Source organism: Excalfactoria chinensis, chromosome 4 (genome assembly GCF_039878825.1).
Source record: "Excalfactoria chinensis isolate bCotChi1 chromosome 4, bCotChi1.hap2, whole genome shotgun sequence".
Lineage (NCBI taxonomy): Eukaryota > Metazoa > Chordata > Aves > Galliformes > Phasianidae > Excalfactoria > Excalfactoria chinensis.
In genome coordinates, this window is record NC_092828.1 from 81,912,230 (window position 1) to 81,927,253 (window position 15,024).

At 65.0% G+C, this 15,024-nt stretch overlaps 3 protein-coding genes across 3 annotated transcripts; 1 reads left to right on the plus strand and 2 right to left on the minus strand.

The window, feature by feature from the left end:
• Nucleotides 1–217: 217 nt before the first annotated feature.
• On the minus strand, nt 218–4,822 carry SASH3 (SAM and SH3 domain containing 3). Its single transcript, XM_072335146.1, has 8 exons — nt 4,176–4,822; nt 2,964–3,059; nt 2,681–2,836; nt 2,471–2,612; nt 2,247–2,398; nt 1,812–2,018; nt 1,381–1,531; nt 218–1,294 (listed from the first exon to the last, which is right to left on the minus strand). The coding sequence occupies exons 1-8, from the start codon at nt 4,227–4,229 to the stop codon at nt 1,104–1,106; spliced, it is 1,149 nt and encodes a 382-aa protein (XP_072191247.1). The 5' UTR covers nt 4,230–4,822; the 3' UTR covers nt 218–1,103.
• On the minus strand, nt 4,740–9,486 carry XPNPEP2 (X-prolyl aminopeptidase 2). Its single transcript, XM_072335833.1, has 22 exons — nt 9,421–9,486; nt 8,615–8,813; nt 8,462–8,535; nt 8,257–8,367; nt 8,124–8,187; nt 7,915–8,019; nt 7,757–7,843; nt 7,527–7,673; nt 7,355–7,456; nt 7,189–7,270; nt 6,751–6,943; nt 6,578–6,667; nt 6,390–6,499; nt 6,232–6,309; nt 6,087–6,158; nt 5,950–6,010; nt 5,794–5,863; nt 5,606–5,710; nt 5,470–5,529; nt 5,234–5,310; nt 5,026–5,124; nt 4,740–4,940 (listed from the first exon to the last, which is right to left on the minus strand). Exons 1-22 carry the CDS (start codon nt 9,484–9,486, stop codon nt 4,740–4,742), a joined length of 2,253 nt encoding a protein of 750 aa, XP_072191934.1.
• Nucleotides 9,487–11,668: 2,182 nt separating this feature from the next.
• On the plus strand, nt 11,669–13,061 carry APLN (apelin). The gene is made up of 3 exons (XM_072336011.1): nt 11,669–11,906; nt 12,413–12,584; nt 12,660–13,061. The coding sequence occupies exons 1-2, from the start codon at nt 11,711–11,713 to the stop codon at nt 12,577–12,579; spliced, it is 363 nt and encodes a 120-aa protein (XP_072192112.1). The 5' UTR covers nt 11,669–11,710; the 3' UTR covers nt 12,580–12,584; nt 12,660–13,061.
• The last annotated feature ends 1,963 nt before the right edge of the window (nt 13,062–15,024 follow it).

Below are 15,024 nucleotides of genomic sequence, written 5' to 3' on the forward strand. Positions count from 1 at the left end.
GAGCCGCTTCCTTCCTTGTCCCCCTTTGCACCTCACGCATCCATGCGGTGCCAGAGCCAGTCCTTGTCTTACCTGTGTCCTGCTGTGCCCTGAAACGTGGCCATCGGTGCAGCAGGGCTTGGTCCTGGGAAGATAAATTGCCTGCAGTCTCACTGAACAGGCACTGCCTGGTCCCCATTTCTACCCCCAAGCCCTTGGAGTAGGTATGAAGCAGGCTGAAGGCCAGAGCAGGCTTTTATTGAGATCAAGCATAAAGGAACAAACTCGAGGCTCAGAGGTCCAACACAGTGGTCCCACAATGTGGGAGTTGGAGGTGATTGAGTGCAGCTGTAAGGACCTGGGCTGTCTGAATGCTGCCCTCTCCACAGCCCCAGGGTTTGGCTACAGGCGATACATGCTCCTGCCCAGCTCATTGCCCCAGTGGTGCTGCAGCTCCCCTGCCCCTTCCCAGGGATGCCCAGAGCTGCTGATGCTGGGAGAGACCAACCTGTCGTGTCCTGCAGGGCGGTGGGGGAAAGTCTGGACCTGCATGGGTTCACCTTCAGGCAGCACAGTGCTCAGCCCCCTCCCACACACAGCCCCTCTGGAGCATAGGGGTTCTCCCCTAGGCTGTCTCCTGGTACCCTGCTGAGCTGCTGTCAGGGCTCGGCTGAACCTCCTGCACACCTTTCCCCATCTGCTTTGGCTGTGGGAGGGTGGTGGCTGGGGAAAGCAAAATCCTGCTGGTAGAGATTTTGCCTCAATGCTTCTGCTTGCTTGCATCATTTGCTCTGTCCATGCTATCCCTGTCCTTACAGGCTCTGCGCTGCTGTTTGCTTGGCCCGGCAGACGTGGGCTCCCAGAGGAGCTCTTGAAACTGTGAATGAAAGGGGGCAGCCCAGCCCTGGCCAGCAGACCTGCAGCATCCCTGGGACTCTGCTCCTGCAGTGTGGGATGGTGGTGTGAGGCAGCACAGAACGTCCTGGAGCAGCACACCTGGGGGACCGACCCACCTGCAGCGCAGGGTCCTGCAGTGTGGCCTCATCCCAGGGGCTCACCCACATCCCACTGAGTTCTCTCCTCTGTCCACTGCCACACCAGAGCCTGTAAAGCACGGCGGGGGCTCAGGAGGACTCTGGCAGCGACAGAGCCTGCAGCTGCCCCTCAGGGCTGGGCAGCTCAGCCTCCTCACGGCTGTTATCCAGGGTCTCGGATCCTTCGAAGCAGCCCGAGTCCCGGGGAATGTCCCCCTTGGGCTCCGAGGGCGACTGTTGCTCTGCGGTGCCGTCCCCTTCATCCGCCTCACTGCTTGCTGCTGGGGGGACAAAACATGAGGCCATCAGTTTGCTCCCCATCACCAGGGCTGGAGCCAGTGTGGGACATCCCCTGCCCGGCCCTTACTGTCGTAATCCAGGAGGAGCTCAGCAGCTGTGAGCAGCTTGGCGCGGTGCTGGGGGTCTGTGATGTTCAGCTCATTGAGGTGGGTCTCCCGCAGCTCCTTGAAGTCCTCCAGGGTCTGGTAGCCATTCAGCAGCAGGGTGGAGGTGTGCTCCTGGAGCAGCGAGCAGCACCATGAAGAACCCAGCCCTGCTCCCACCCCACACTTCCCCTCTGCCCTCAGCCATGCTCAGGCACAAAGCAGAGGGACAAAGAGGATGGGATAGAGCGGGAGCAGGCTTCTCCTTCCTATGATGCTCTGACCCCCATCCCATCCCTACTGCTCCCCTGGGCTACCCATGTGATCCCCTACTGTCACCATGGGCAAGGTGGGTTCTGCCTCTGTCCCCCTGCAGCCCCTGTCCCCCTGCATCCCCTGGCCCCCCAGCCCTCACCTGCAGGTTGATGCGCTCCAGCAGCTCATGGAGGGTCTTGGGCTTGAGCCGCTTGCTCTTGCCCTGGCCCCGGCTCTTGCGGGTGGGGGCTGTCTCCTCAGGGATGACATCCACGTAGATGAACTTAAAGGAGCCCACCTTGTTGTTGAGCAGCCCCGTCCAGGTGCCCACAGGCGGCTTCTCAATGATGCCGATGATGTCCCCTTTCTGATTCGAGGAATCCCAGCACCATTAGAGTCAGAAAAGTCCTCTCAGATCCCCACAACCCACCCCATCGTGCCCATCACAGCATCCCTCAGTGCTACATCCCCACAATCTGGAACATCTTGGTGATGGTGACCCCGCCACACCCTGGGCAGCCTGATATCCAGCCTCAGCCTCCCACCACCGTGCCCACCTCCCACGGGACATCCCCAGACACCCCCTGGCCCTCACCCGCAGCTTCAGCGAGTCCTTGTCGTAGGGGCTGGGGGTGAAGTCGGTGTGCACGCGGGCTCTGCCGCAGAAGGGCCCGGTGTAGGCTGGGCTGTTGTCCTCCAGTCGTGGGTTGTCCTGGCTGGTGGGGCCGGGGCTGAGCCCCTCACTGCCTGCAAGGGGATGGGAAGGCTCAGTGCCGGTGCCAGACTCGGGGCCAAGCTCAGGACTGGGGCTGTGCTCACCGCTGGACAGCTGGCGGCTGACAGATGGGTGTGCGTCCTCCTCCATCTCCACGTAGGACAGCGGCATCTTCTCATAGCTCTGCTCCTCCGTGCCAGCTGAGGGCAGGGGAGATGGACACCCCTCTTCCTCCACCTCCGCCTGCTGTGGGGAGCGGGCTTGGTGCTGGGGAGCAGGGATGGCTGCCCCACAGCCCCAGGCCCTGCGCTCACCTTCCCCTCGGCCAGCGCCCGCACGGCCATGCGGCCCATCTTGCGGTTCATGGTGCGGGAGATGACAGCCCTCCACTTCTTGCTCAGCTTCATCCCACTACCACCGCTCCGCGCTGCCTCCTCAGGGCCTGCACTGCTGGGCTCATCCTCAGGGATCTGCAGGGAGACAGAAGGGAGGGCATGGGGGGCTCCCAAGGCTCCAGACTGGGGCAATGCCAGGCCCCTGGGTGCCCCATGGCACGTGGCACTGGGAGAAGGGCCGTGGGAGGGGACAGGCGCTCACGTTCTCCTCCAGGTTGAACTCCTTCTCGCTTGTCACCGGGGAGCTGACTTTGGATTTGGCAAAGTCCTTGAAGCTGCTGGAACGCTGCAGGGAGAGCTGTGGGCGTGGGGAGGGGGTGAGGGCTCTTTGTGCTGACAGAGGAGGCTCTCTGCTCACCCCCAGCATGGCAGCGCTGCCCTCAACCATGGCCTTGCAACTTCCCCACCCCATCCTTCTTTTCGCCAGCTCCACTGGGCACCCTTTCTATTCTCTCCCTGCTCCTGCATTCTGAGCTCTCAGGGTCTCCTCTGCATCCCTGTGTGACAGCAGCTCCCAGCACTGCAGCTGGCACCACAGCTTCACTGCACACCCGGCCCCGCGCTGGGGAGGAGTCGGTGTTGCAACAGCACTGGCACTGCGTTGGCAAACCGCGAGCTCGGGCGGGGGGAGGGGAGGGGAGAGAAAGGGGGGGCCCTGCCCTGTGCTGCACCCTCAACAGCACTGCAGCCAGGGAGCGAGAGGGAAGTGAGAGCGGTGGGGATGCCCAGCGGGGCTCTCTGGGGCAGCCCTGCTCCGTGGGGATGCTGCACGCCCATTCGCCCAGCAGCCTGGAGCTTCTCGGCGCGGTGACCCCACTCCGCTCTGCTTGGGAATACCCTGCAACGGGGACTAGCAAAGAGCATCGGCGCTGCTGCTGCAGGCCCTGCCCGCAGGCTCCGTGCCGGTGCAAAGCTGCCGGAGGAAGCGGCGGATGCACGTGATGGGGCTGCAACCTCGCGCTGCCTCGACCGCAGACACCTTGCTGGGAGCTGCGCCCGGCAGCCCGCGCGGCACCGTCAGCCCCCCGGCAGGAAACGGCAGCGGCCGCCCACGCTGCAGAGAGCAGTGAGGAGGGGGAGCTGCTGCCCCCCGGCACGACCCCACGGGTGCCCACAGTCACCCGCAGTCACTTGGGGGTCCGAGCATCCCCAGCCCCACATCACCGCCGCACCCCGAGGATGCGGTCCTGCCGCCGCCCCGCGCCGTGCGGGCACTGGATGGTGGCGGCTGCACGTTCCAGCAGCTCCCAGCCTGAGCCGCGTGCTCGTGGGGCTGCGGTGTCGTCGTCGGCTGCTGGCAGCGCCACCTCCGCCCCACTCCATCCCATCCTCCCGGACACACGGACTGCATCTCCCCGTGCTCCCAGCCCCACGAGTGAAGGATGGCCATCCCTGGGGCACCCCCGGTGCTCACCTTCCTGTGGCCCGGCTCCTTCTCGCTGGCGTTGGAGGGCTTTCGGCGCAGCATGGTGCTGAGTGCCGGAGCACGGCGCGGCGCTGGGGTAGCGCCTGGCAGGGCACGGACCGAAACGTCGGCACCGCCGCTGGGAAGCGCACAGGAAGCCGGCGGTCACATGAGAGCTCCGAGCCGCGCAGCTTTGGGGCGCGCAGCCTGGGCCAGGAGGAAGGAAGCCCTCCTCGAAGCGGCCGCCCTGCCCAGCGCCCCGGAGCGGTGCCATTAGCACACCCTCGCACCCGTCCCCACCGCTGCTGCTGGGCTCCGCGCGGCCCCCGAGCAGAGAGCGAGGTCCCCATCGCGCCCCATTGCCACGCACTTTGGCCAACCCCTGCGTGGGACACAGGGTCGGGGCACGGTCAGGCGGCTGCCCCGACGGGATGGGCTCAGCCGCGGCTCACTGGTGCACACGCCCAGCGTTGACGCCGTTTAATTGCAAAGCAAAAATGTTTAAAAAAGAAAAGACACGATGAGGAAGTGAGCGGCATGGAGAAGAAACATCCCTGGCTGGTGCTGGCAGCATCAGGCCTGCAGCTGAGCCAGCAGCACGGAGATGAGGGAGGTGATGAGCAGCATGCTGGCAGTGGTGGAGGCAGCGTTGCTCTGTGCGAATGGCTCTGTGCTGCGCTGCAGCCACTGATACTCCTCCTCCAGCTGCTGCCGCTGCAGCTCCGGCCCCACATGCGCACGGATGGTCTCATAGTAGGCGTTCAGGTACTGGATCTGTAGGCAGACGTCTCCATCTGAGTGCCCGCCCCCACCCCAGCCCCGTGCACCCACCTCAGCTCTGCCTGTCCCGTTCCCGTACGTGCTCCTGCGACAGGAGGTCGACGTCGATAAGGTTGCGGTCGTAGGGCACCAGGGACACCACCTCGAAGGTCAGGAAGGGCTTCTCACCTGTAGGGTGCTGCCAGGGGAGAGCAGAAGGTGGGTGCAGCCCCCATAGCACTGCCAGCCCCTCGCTGTGCCCGAGCCCCCCGGCCCCATGCAGAGCCCTGGAAGGGGGACAACGGTACCTTGGTCTGCGCCTCCACCACCAGCACGACGTCCTCAATGCGGATACCAAACTCACCGTCCCGGTAATAGCCGGGCTCTGGGGACAACACCAGAACATCCTGAGCCCTGGCAGCGCCCCCACCCCAACCCACCCCTGGAGAGCCCTGGGTATTAAGCTGTGGACCTGCACCCTTGGCACTGCCCTATGGTCATCCCCACAACCCCAAGGCGGCAGGAGCCAGGTGGGCGCACGCACCGATGGATGTGAACATGCCTGCGGTCAGTGGCACGTTGCTGGACTGGAAGCCCACCGGCCCTGTGGGGGACACAGGAAGGTTATGGCTCACAGGGACAGTGTGTGTCTCACCCCCCATCCCACCCCCAGTGCTTACACTCATGCACTGAGAGGAAGTTGCCGATGCCGTGCCCGGTTCCGTGGCCATAGTTGAGCCCCACTTCCCAGAGTGCCCGTCGGGCAAAGTTCTCCACTGTTCTCCCTGGAGGAGGAGGAGGTGGAACAGAGTTTGGAGCAGCAGTGGGACCCCTGCCCTGCTCCCAGCGCACCGGACTCCGCACCCACCAGCTGTGTCAGATGGGAAGACGAGGCGAGAGAGATCAATATTGCCCATCAACACTCGGGTGTAGGCTTCCTAGGAGGGGACAGGGACTGAACATGGTGGTGTGTGGGACATCCCCCTGGCCCTATGGTTCTGGGACCACCCCACAGTGCCGGTACCTTCTGCAATGGGGTCGACGTGCCCCAGTGCACAGTGCGTGTGATGTCCGTGGTGCCATCCCTGCAAAGGGGATGTGAATGGGGCCCCATCACCCTACTGCACCATGGACACAGTGGGGACAGGGAGTGCTACGCACAGATACTGCCCGCCGGTGTCCACCAGGTACATCTCATCCACTGATAGCTGCCGGCTGCTGCCGTTGGCTGGGCTGGGGGGCAGAAGGAGGTGAGAACCCATCCAAAGTGCCCCCAGACAGCACACCTCCCACCCCATCCCCACACCTGTAGTGTGCCAGCGCCGCATTGAGCCCGCTGGCAGAGATGGACTCAAAGCTGGGCCCGCGGCTGTGCTGCTGTGCCCTGGAAAGCAGTGGAAAAGGGAGATGCCAAGGGAGGTCCCTGCTGCCTCGTGCCAGCTGCTCCCCCCGGGAGGCACTGACCAGCGGAGGGCATCGATGTGGCGAGCACCTGAAAACTCATCCACCTTCCCCTGCGGCACCATCTTCTCCAACCACAGCAGGTACTGGATGACAGCCACTGCATCCCGGACCTGTGGGCAGCTTCGTGGTACCGGGGGGTGCCACCATACCCACCGAGCTGCTGGCTGAGGGGATGGGCACGGCCTTACATGAGCTGCTCGCAGCAGCTCCTGCTCCTTGGCGTTCTTCACAGCCTTGGCGAGCATCACTGGGGAGTAGCTGTCCTCCAGCAGCTTCTCCTGCACAAGGTGACAACGGTGGGACGCAGCCATCCCATCCCCTGCTCCCAGCCCCACCAGCAGGGTTCCGTGGCAGACCTCACCTGGGGGATGATGCTGTAGAGGCCGTAGGTGGTGTATTCAGTGCCCAGCCAGATGGTGACGTTGCCCTGAGCGTAGTGACGGAGGTGGGCGCTCACCTGCCCGTAGTCCCGCAGCTCCACGCACAGCTCCGGGCAGCCGGAGAGCAGCGACTGCTGAGCCTCTGCTGTCAGCCGTGCTGAGTCCACGAACAGGCTGGGCAGGGGGGCACAATGATGGGGGGAAAAAGGGGTAGGAATGTGGGGGAGGAGGGGAGGGAACCCCTGGGTGTTACTGGGAGGGGTGAGATTGATTCTGGGGAAGATGTGGGACTTGGAGGAGGGATGCAATAGGGTGGGCACTGCAGGATGTGATGGACGCATTGGGAACAGGTGGAGGGGGGAGTCTGATGGGATAAGGGAGGAGGGCTGGGGCTCAGCCCCATGGCAGCCACTGCCCACCTGATGTTGGTGGTGGTCAGAAGAGTGTAGGAGTAGAAGACGGGGTTGTAGGGGATGTCGTCTCCACGGAGGTTGAAGAGCCCTGCCAGGGGTCAGACAGCAGAGCTGTGCCCACCTCCACCCCGATGCCCCCGGGGCAGCGCCACAGCCCTGGTGCTCTACTCACAAGCCGTCTCCTCCAGCCCTGAGAGCAGCAGTGCTGTGGGACTCCGCGTGTGCTCCTCCATCTGCTGCTGGATCCTGGCCACCTTCTCCTGCCAGCTGCTCCCTGGGGTGGGGTGGGAGGGGTTCAGCACACAGCCCTTCCCTGAGCGGGCAGAGGTGGGTGGGAGATGTACCTGTGAACTCCTCTGGGAGGCTGTAGATGTAGCTGGTAGGTGGAGGGGGTCTCTGGTTGCCCCACACTTGGTCCACAAGGTTGGTCTCCATGGGCAGCAGGGTGATGCCGAAACCCTGCAGGGCCCTCTGGTAGCTGTGCCACGTGTCTGCAGGGAGAGCGGCCCACGGGGCTGCATCACCCAGAGACCACCCTATGGGGCAGCACCCCCTCAGTGCCAGCCCACCCTACCGATGGAGAATAGGAAGGGGTCCAGGCTGACGTTTCCCCCTGCAGGAACCACCTCCACAATCCACGTCCCGATGGACTCAATCCAGGCTGCAAGACAGAGCTGTGTGGCAGGGTTCTGGCAGCGGGCAGCCCTTCACCCCCACCCCCCCTGCACTGACTGGTCCTCTGCAGCTCCCAGTTGCAGTCCAGCTGCCTCTCTGCCTGCGTCCAGTAGCGGCTGTCGGTCCACAGGGCCGCTCTGTCCTCCGTCACCACGCCGGTGCCTGGGGGGCAGCAGGTCTCAGGCATCGCCCCTCCCCCAGTCCCACTCCCCAGCAGCCCACATCCCCCCAGCGATGGGCACAGAGCCCAGCAGGGATGCTCCCACCTGCAGAGCCGGTAAAGCCGGTGAGCCAGCCCAGGCGGGCATCCCTCTCAGCAATGTACTCGCTCTGTGGATGGGGTGGAGAGGTGAGAGGAGGTCGGAGCCCTGGCACAACAATGTGGGGATGGCAGCTCACCATGTGGGCATCCGTGGAGGGCACGATGTAGGCGTGGATGTTACGGGCACGCATGGCATCCCGCAGAGCGCTGAGCTGTGCCGAGCTGTTGGTGGCCGTGGGAGGCAGGTACTGGTGGCACAAGGGGACAGACAGGCGTGGGGCTGGGCAGGGGGCCATCGAAGCACCCCAGGGGAGAAGTGTGGGCTGTGTACGAGGGGCTCACCGGTGGATCCACGGAGCAGTCCCTGATGTCGGTCCTGGGGGAGGCGGCGGGCTGCGAGCATCCCATGGAGCAACCTGGGGGGTTCTGAGCCTCAGCGGGAGCTCGGGCTCCCGCTCAGCCCCAGCCCGGCCCGCAGCGATGCGTGCCCCGTACCCTGCAGCAGGAGCAGCCAGGCTACTGTCCAGCGGGAGGGCGGCATGGCTGTCCCCATGCTGCGGAACGCGGAAGGGACGTTTGGTGCCGTGGAGCGACGGGTCCCTCCTCCTGCGCCTTTGCCCCCTGGGTGGAGGGATGCCGAGGCCCCGGGCAGAGACCTGGGGTCGTTGTCCTCTTCACAGAGCGCTTCTGCTCTCTAGATAACCAGATAACAGCAAACAGCTCAGTCAGCACCGAGTCCAAAGATCTCCTGGAAGCAGAGGCGCGGCTGTGCCAGCTCAGCCTGGCACACGCCTGCTGGCCACGTGCGAACCTGGGGGCGCTGCGCTGCCCCGCGCCCCCTCTGCCAGGGGAGATGGACGGCATGCAGGGTGGGTCACGGCCGCATCCCGCTCAGCCGGCCCGTGCCATCGGCGGAGGGAACTGACAGCGAGCAGCACGACGGGAGGGTACGGTGCTGCCGTCCTCCGGCCCCGCTACGGGGAAGGGCAGAGCTCGGCTCCCGAGGTCGCATCCAGCTAAAGGACGAGTCCCGCCGCGCCGATGGGGCGCGATGTCCTCCCGCTATGGGGACATCCCTGCAGGACGGGCTCTGTGCAGCGCGGATGCGGTGGGTGATGGGGACCTTCGGGGGGAGGTTGCAGCTCCACCCGGGGTCGAAGAGAGGCGGGACACAACCTGCGGGCCGTCGGGTGGGTCCTGCAGGAAATAAACAACGGATCGCTTTAGGAACAGCCCTCCCTGCCGACGTGCGGTCACCGTCCCGCAGCGTCAGTGCGAAGCTGTCGGCCACGAGATGGCACCACGACCGCACCGCGGGCGCCGGCCGTGTCCCGGCGCTGCGCGGAGACAGCGGGACCTGGAGGCATCACCGCCACCCCGCCCCTGTGAACGGCACCGAGCCGAGGCCGGGCACATTCGCGTCACTGATGCCAGGCTGCTGTCACCCGGAGCCCCTCTGGTGGGTCCTTCCATGCGGAGGGGTTGTGCGGGAGCCCCAGCGTAGTGCTGGGTGGAGGGACACGGTGACCATGAAGGCTCTGCGACCGTCACAGCAACCAAAGTTTCTCAAGGATGCGCCATGCGGTTGCCACGGTGACCACCAGGCATCGCTTCGCTTCCGCCCTGCTAATTAACGAAACGTGCTAACGATGTTGCACATCCTCCTCCTCCTCTTCCTCCATCCATCCCCAGGGACCTGGACCCGCTCACCGGGGGCTGCTCTGAGCAGAGTGGCCTCAACCGGACGAAGCCCATCCACTGTGCGTCCGGTGGGGCCCGGCCCCCCCCCCGGGAGCTTTCCTCGACGACGGGCCCAGAGGAAGGCTTGGGGGAGACATCCTCCCTTTGTGGGCTATTGTTAGCCTTCCGCCACCTGCAGGGCCGTGGGGTGACTCAGGCCGGGGTGATGCGCCCAAGCAAACAGGACGTGGGGTGGGAGGGAGGGAGGGAACCCCTGGGACCCCAGGAATGCGGAAGGCAGCGTAGGAGCGTTGGGGTCCAGGGGAAATCCCCTGCAATGGGGGACTGGGGATCTGCCAGCAATGGGGAGCACTGCAAGAGGGCACAGGGCACCCAGTTACAGCCCAAAGGGGTTGCCCACCTTCCAGCTGTGCCTGCAGCAGCTCTGGAGCACTGCAGCTCTGTAGGGATGGGGAGCTGTCGCTTTGCCTCTATCTGCCAGCAAAGTTCCACTCTTGTCCAGCTGCACATCAGCAGTCACATATCAGCAACGTTGTAGAGATGGTTTTGGGGTGCCCTGAGCAGGCATCTCACACCTCCACAGCCCTCACCTGCAAAGAGCACCTGAAGCTGGAAGGAACCCAGTGCTCCGGCAGGGACACCCCAAGCAGGGTGCCAGGAACACACCCTGATGGAACACAGCTCCAAGGATGGGCACCCACCGCCCTTCTGGATGCTGTGCCACTGCTCTGCCCCACACACAGCAAAGGAACACTTCCCAGGAGCAGGGGACCCTTCTGTGCTCCTGTCTTTGCCCATTGCTGTGCCCCTGGGTCCACCCACCTCCCCCTGAGCAAAACATTTCCCTCTTACCTCCAACACAAAGCCCACACCCACCAGCCCCCAAGACTTTGGGAGCTCTTTCTCCTCTTTACCCACCTCTGGGTTTGACCTGACACAGGTGCAGCTCCTTGGCCTCATTAAAACCTCATTAGATTCACATTCACATGGACCCACATGAGGCCCACAGGTCCCTTTGGATGGCATCCATCCCCTCCAGATCCTCCACAGCTGTGTGACGTCTGCAGCTCTGCTGAGGGTATGCTCAGTCTCCTGTCCTTGTCACAGAGGTGTTAAATCACTCCGGTCCCACCCCAGAGCCCTGAACACCACTGGTCACTGTTCCCTACTTGGCACAGAGCTGTGGAGCTCTCTGGGTGCAACCTGAACAATTCCTTATCCTCTGAGCAGTCCAAGTGCCACATCCCTGCGATGCAGAGGCAGCAGGACAGTCCCAGTGCTCTGCACATGTCCAGGTGCACTGCGTCAGTCCATGCCCACCAGCACCACGAGCTCTGGGTGGGGATCAGGAGGATCTGTCCGTCCCCAGCCCGTGTGCTCCGACCCCACCACTTCTGGGCTCTCCGAGCACCTCGTACAGCTCCCAGCAGGATCTGCTCCATGAGTGCACAGCACTGACGCTGCCCGGCCTGCAGCTTCCTGGCTCTTCCTTATCCCCCCTTTCACCACTTTTCCAGGCAGCGGGATCCCATCGGGCCACCTTGGTTCCTCACGCAGTGCTTTGGCACCGCCACCCCCAGCTCCCCCCGGCTCCCGCTCCCGGCCACACTGATGCCAGCTGGTGCGGGGAGCGTGGGGGGTGAAGGAAGGGGGGGGGGCTCGGGGATCTTAGAGATCTTTTCCGACCTCAATGATTCGGAGGTCCCTCCCTTTGCTCCCCAGCGGGCTGCGGGGCTGACACTCCCCACGAGCAACCTCGGCGCTCCCCGTGCTCACGTCCCCTCGGATGCCACCCCTTGGGCACCCCGGGGGGCTACAGCGCGGAGAGGGCGGAGCGGGGCGGAGCGAGCTGCGGGCCCCTCCAACCCCCCCTTCGGTGCCGGTGGCCACATGACCGGGCGGGCGCGGGGCCGGGCCGGGCTCTCACCGCCTACAAATGCGGCGATCCCGGAGCGGGGCCACCGCCTCCTGCGTGTCCGTGTCCCCGCGTGTCCGTGTCCCCGCGCCGGGCGGAGCATGGCGGCGCGCCGCTGGCTGCTGGCGCTGCTGCTGCTCTTCTGCCTTGCGCTGAGCGCCGCGTCCGCGGGTGAGTGAGGGGCTGAGCGCGGTGCGGGGTCGGGGAGGGCGGGGGGAGGCAGAGCCGTCGGCCCCAGGGGGAAGAGAGGACAAAGCGCTTTTCATGGTGCCAACAAACCGCAGCCTGTCCCGAGGGCAGAGAGGCCGAACAACGGCCGGGAGCCTCCTGTGCCACCGGGTGCCGGGAGGCGCGGCCGTGCCATCGTTGGTGCCATCCACGTGCTGGTGGTGCTGGAGCATCACCGCCGTCACCCCGAGCTGTGTGCTACGGGTGGCTCCGGGATGGGCACGGGGAGGGCTGAGATCGAAGCCTGAACTGGGGCTTTGCCGTGCCCTTTGGTGACAGCGGTGGCACCACGCAGGTGGCCCGGCCGTCTGGCTGCAGGAAGCGCTCTGCGAGTGCGTGGCTCCTGCCGGGGGGTAACTGAGGAAATGGGAGATGCTGCCCAGCTCCCGGAGCATCCCCACCCCGCGTGTGGGCAGGGCACCCGCTCACGCTGTTCTGCCATCCCCCAGGGCCGCTGGGAGCGGGGCTGGATGGGATGGATCCCGAGGACGGCCTCATCCGAACGCTGGTGCGGCCACGGGGTGCGCGGCGTGGGAACGTTCGGCGGCCAGGAGGGTGGCGGAGGCTGCGCCGTCCCCGGCCACGGCTGTCCCATAAGGGCCCCATGCCCTTCTGATGGAGGTGAGTGACGTGGAGGGGACACGCGTGGCGGTGCCGGGAGCTCGCTCATCCCACCGGCCTTTGCTCTCATTGCAGGACCACCGCCAGCGCTCCAAGGATGCGTCCCCGCTGCCCGCTCTGCTCGTCCCTGAGCCCACCCCTGAGCTGGCATCACCTCCCTGCAGATGTCCCTGGTGGCTCTGGCACCGTGTCCTCCCGGTGTGCCGGGTCCAGGGGCTCTGCATAAAGCACTTTGTCCGGCGGAGGAGCTCTCCGTGGGGTCCTGCCCCATCCCCTCCTGGAGGGGTCTATTTATTCCTGTGGTGCTGACCCCGTGTGAGCTGCTCTGTGGGGTTTCCACCCCTGGGGCTCTGCAGGAGGCACTGATGTACCCCTAAAGGGCTGCAGCGGTGCCGGGCCCTGCTGGTCCCCACGTCTGTCACGTCTGTAAAGAATTGTTCTGTGTAAATACATCTTTATTATAAAGAGCTATGATGACAATAAGCACTTGTGGTGGTGGTGGTGTGAACTGAATGAAGGGCTGGGGGATGTTCTGCAGCCTGTAGGGCTGGGGAGGCGTGTGATGTGTCTTGAGCAGGGATGCAGCCATCCCATCGTTGTCCCCATGGTGCTGATGATGGCATCAGTGCTGTGACAGCAGCCAGGCTGGAGGCTCACGCATCTCGCTAGCCAGAAGCGGTTGGTAACTCCGGGTGTGAGCACCACGATGCTGATGTTGCCGTGGTTACCAGCTATTGGGTGCAGCACCCCTGTCTGGGGTTGGGCTGCCTGCTCCTGGGCACCTCTGGCTGCTGCCATCCTCCGGTGGCTGCTGGACTCCCAGCCTGCCTCAGCCCTGCGCTGTGTGCTCCGGGTCCCTGTGACCCCCATCTGCTGTCCCCATTCCCAGACTCTGCGCTCTTGGTGTCCTCCTGCCATCTCTATTCTTGGTGTCCCTATTCCTGGTGTCCCTGTCTCTGGTATCCATGTCCCTGGTGATCCTATTGCTGATGTCCCTGACAGCCCTGCCCTTGCCTTTTCAGTTCCCAGTGTTTCCATCGCCGTGAGTCCTGGTAGGCAAGCAGCTGCAGACACCTCTCCCTGCTGTCCATCCAGACCCATGCAGGAGGGCTGCAGCTTAGGGCTCAGCAAGCAAATCTTACACTTGGATGGGGGCTGAGCTGTGCAAAGGGACGGGACCACCCTGGAATCCCCCAAGCCAGGACATCTCCATAGGGCAGCTTAGTGTGCAACCCCTGAGCCCCCCATCCTCCGCAGGAGAGGTGCCGGGCTGCCCTGAGGAGAGCAAGGGAGGCACAATGGTGGGGGTCCCGCAGGCAGCGGTGGGGGGGAGGGGGTTAACGGGGCCGCGGAGGAGCAGAAAGCCTGCAGCTGCGGGGCTGTGAGCAGGGGCCCGGGGGAAGCGGGGCTGGGCCCAGCTGGCCTCCATGAGCTCATCCTCGGGGACCGGGAGGGATGCACTCCCGGCCGTGTGCCAGCGCGATCCCGACACGCCGCACGCCTGCGGAGACCCGGCTGGGTTCTTTCCCCTCCACGGGGCTCAGAGGCTGCCGTGCCGCTGGGTACCGCAGTACGGGGGGTAGGATGTGGTGCCCCCACCCAGCGGCCTCACGGCTGCCCTGGAAGGGGAAGGCCAGGGAGGTCCCCCCGGTTGGGCCGTGGCCAGCGGTGCTGGAGGAAAAGGCTCCCGGGCCAGGAGGACGAAGGAATCTCTGGCTTTTCCTGGCCTGGCCGGCTGCCTGCAGGCAGGTGGGGGCTGCCGGGCTGCACCGCTCTCCCTGTGCTGCGTGCCGTGCCAGCTGCTCACCTGCTGCACGAGGGATGCGAGGGTGCATGCAAAGCCACCGGCACCCGTGCTGCTCACACTGTGCGGACATCAGTGCTACGGGCACCGGTTGTACTCGATCCCCAAGCCCTCTGCGGGGCTCAGAGCTGCGTGCTGCCAGCTTCCAAGGAGCCGCACGGCCTCGAGGACACGCGAACCCAGCCCTCGTCGTATCCCTGGGGAGCCACGAGGCTTCGCGCCCTCTCCGGCATTTCCGCCGGCAGTGGCAGGAATGCGGCGGCCGTAGGAACAATGCCGGCACCTTGCGCAGAGCCCAGGTCAGGAGCAGCTGCCCGGGCACAGCCCTGCGCTCAAGGAGCAGGCAGGATGCAGATGGAGATGACACCGGCGGCCGTTTCCTGAGGCAGGATGCGGCCAGCTTTCTCCAGCTCTGCTCCAAGATGCTGAGCCAGGAGGGCTGGGGGGGGGGGGGGGGGTCGGCGTTGTGCTGTAGTACAAACAGAGCTGTGCCCACTCCCCAACGTGGCATCAGGGTCAGGACAGGGGGAGGTGAGGGCCAGCACAGGCAGCAGCACTTGGGGCAGCTCTGTGCCACGGGATGCTGCAGCCTCCCTGTGATGTGCTGGGTACAGGCCTGGTCTGAGCTCCAGCCCG

Excerpts from the sequence above, each read along its gene's own strand:
- APLN (XM_072336011.1), top strand. The coding sequence starts at position 11,711 with ATGACCGGGCGGGCGCGGGGCCGGGCCGGGCTCTCACCGCCTACAAAT. Across the intron at positions 11,907-12,412 it reads GCTGAGCGCCGCGTCCGCGG|GGCCGCTGGGAGCGGGGCTG; the intron begins GTGAGTGAGGGG and ends GCCATCCCCCAG.
- XPNPEP2 (XM_072335833.1), bottom strand. The coding sequence starts at position 9,486 with ATGCCTCCAGGTCCCGCTGTCTCCGCGCAGCGCCGGGACACGGCCGGC. Across the intron at positions 8,368-8,461 it reads ACTGCTCCGTGGATCCACCG|TACCTGCCTCCCACGGCCAC; the intron begins GTGAGCCCCTCG and ends TTGTGCCACCAG. Across the intron at positions 4,941-5,025 it reads ACCTCCTGTCGCAGGAGCAC|ATCCAGTACCTGAACGCCTA; the intron begins GTACGGGAACGG and ends GTCTGCCTACAG.
- SASH3 (XM_072335146.1), bottom strand. The coding sequence starts at position 4,229 with ATGCTGCGCCGAAAGCCCTCCAACGCCAGCGAGAAGGAGCCGGGCCAC. Across the intron at positions 2,399-2,470 it reads CAGCCGCCAGCTGTCCAGCG|GCAGTGAGGGGCTCAGCCCC; the intron begins GTGAGCACAGCC and ends ATCCCCTTGCAG. Across the intron at positions 1,295-1,380 it reads GCTCCTCCTGGATTACGACA|CAGCAAGCAGTGAGGCGGAT; the intron begins GTAAGGGCCGGG and ends TTGTCCCCCCAG.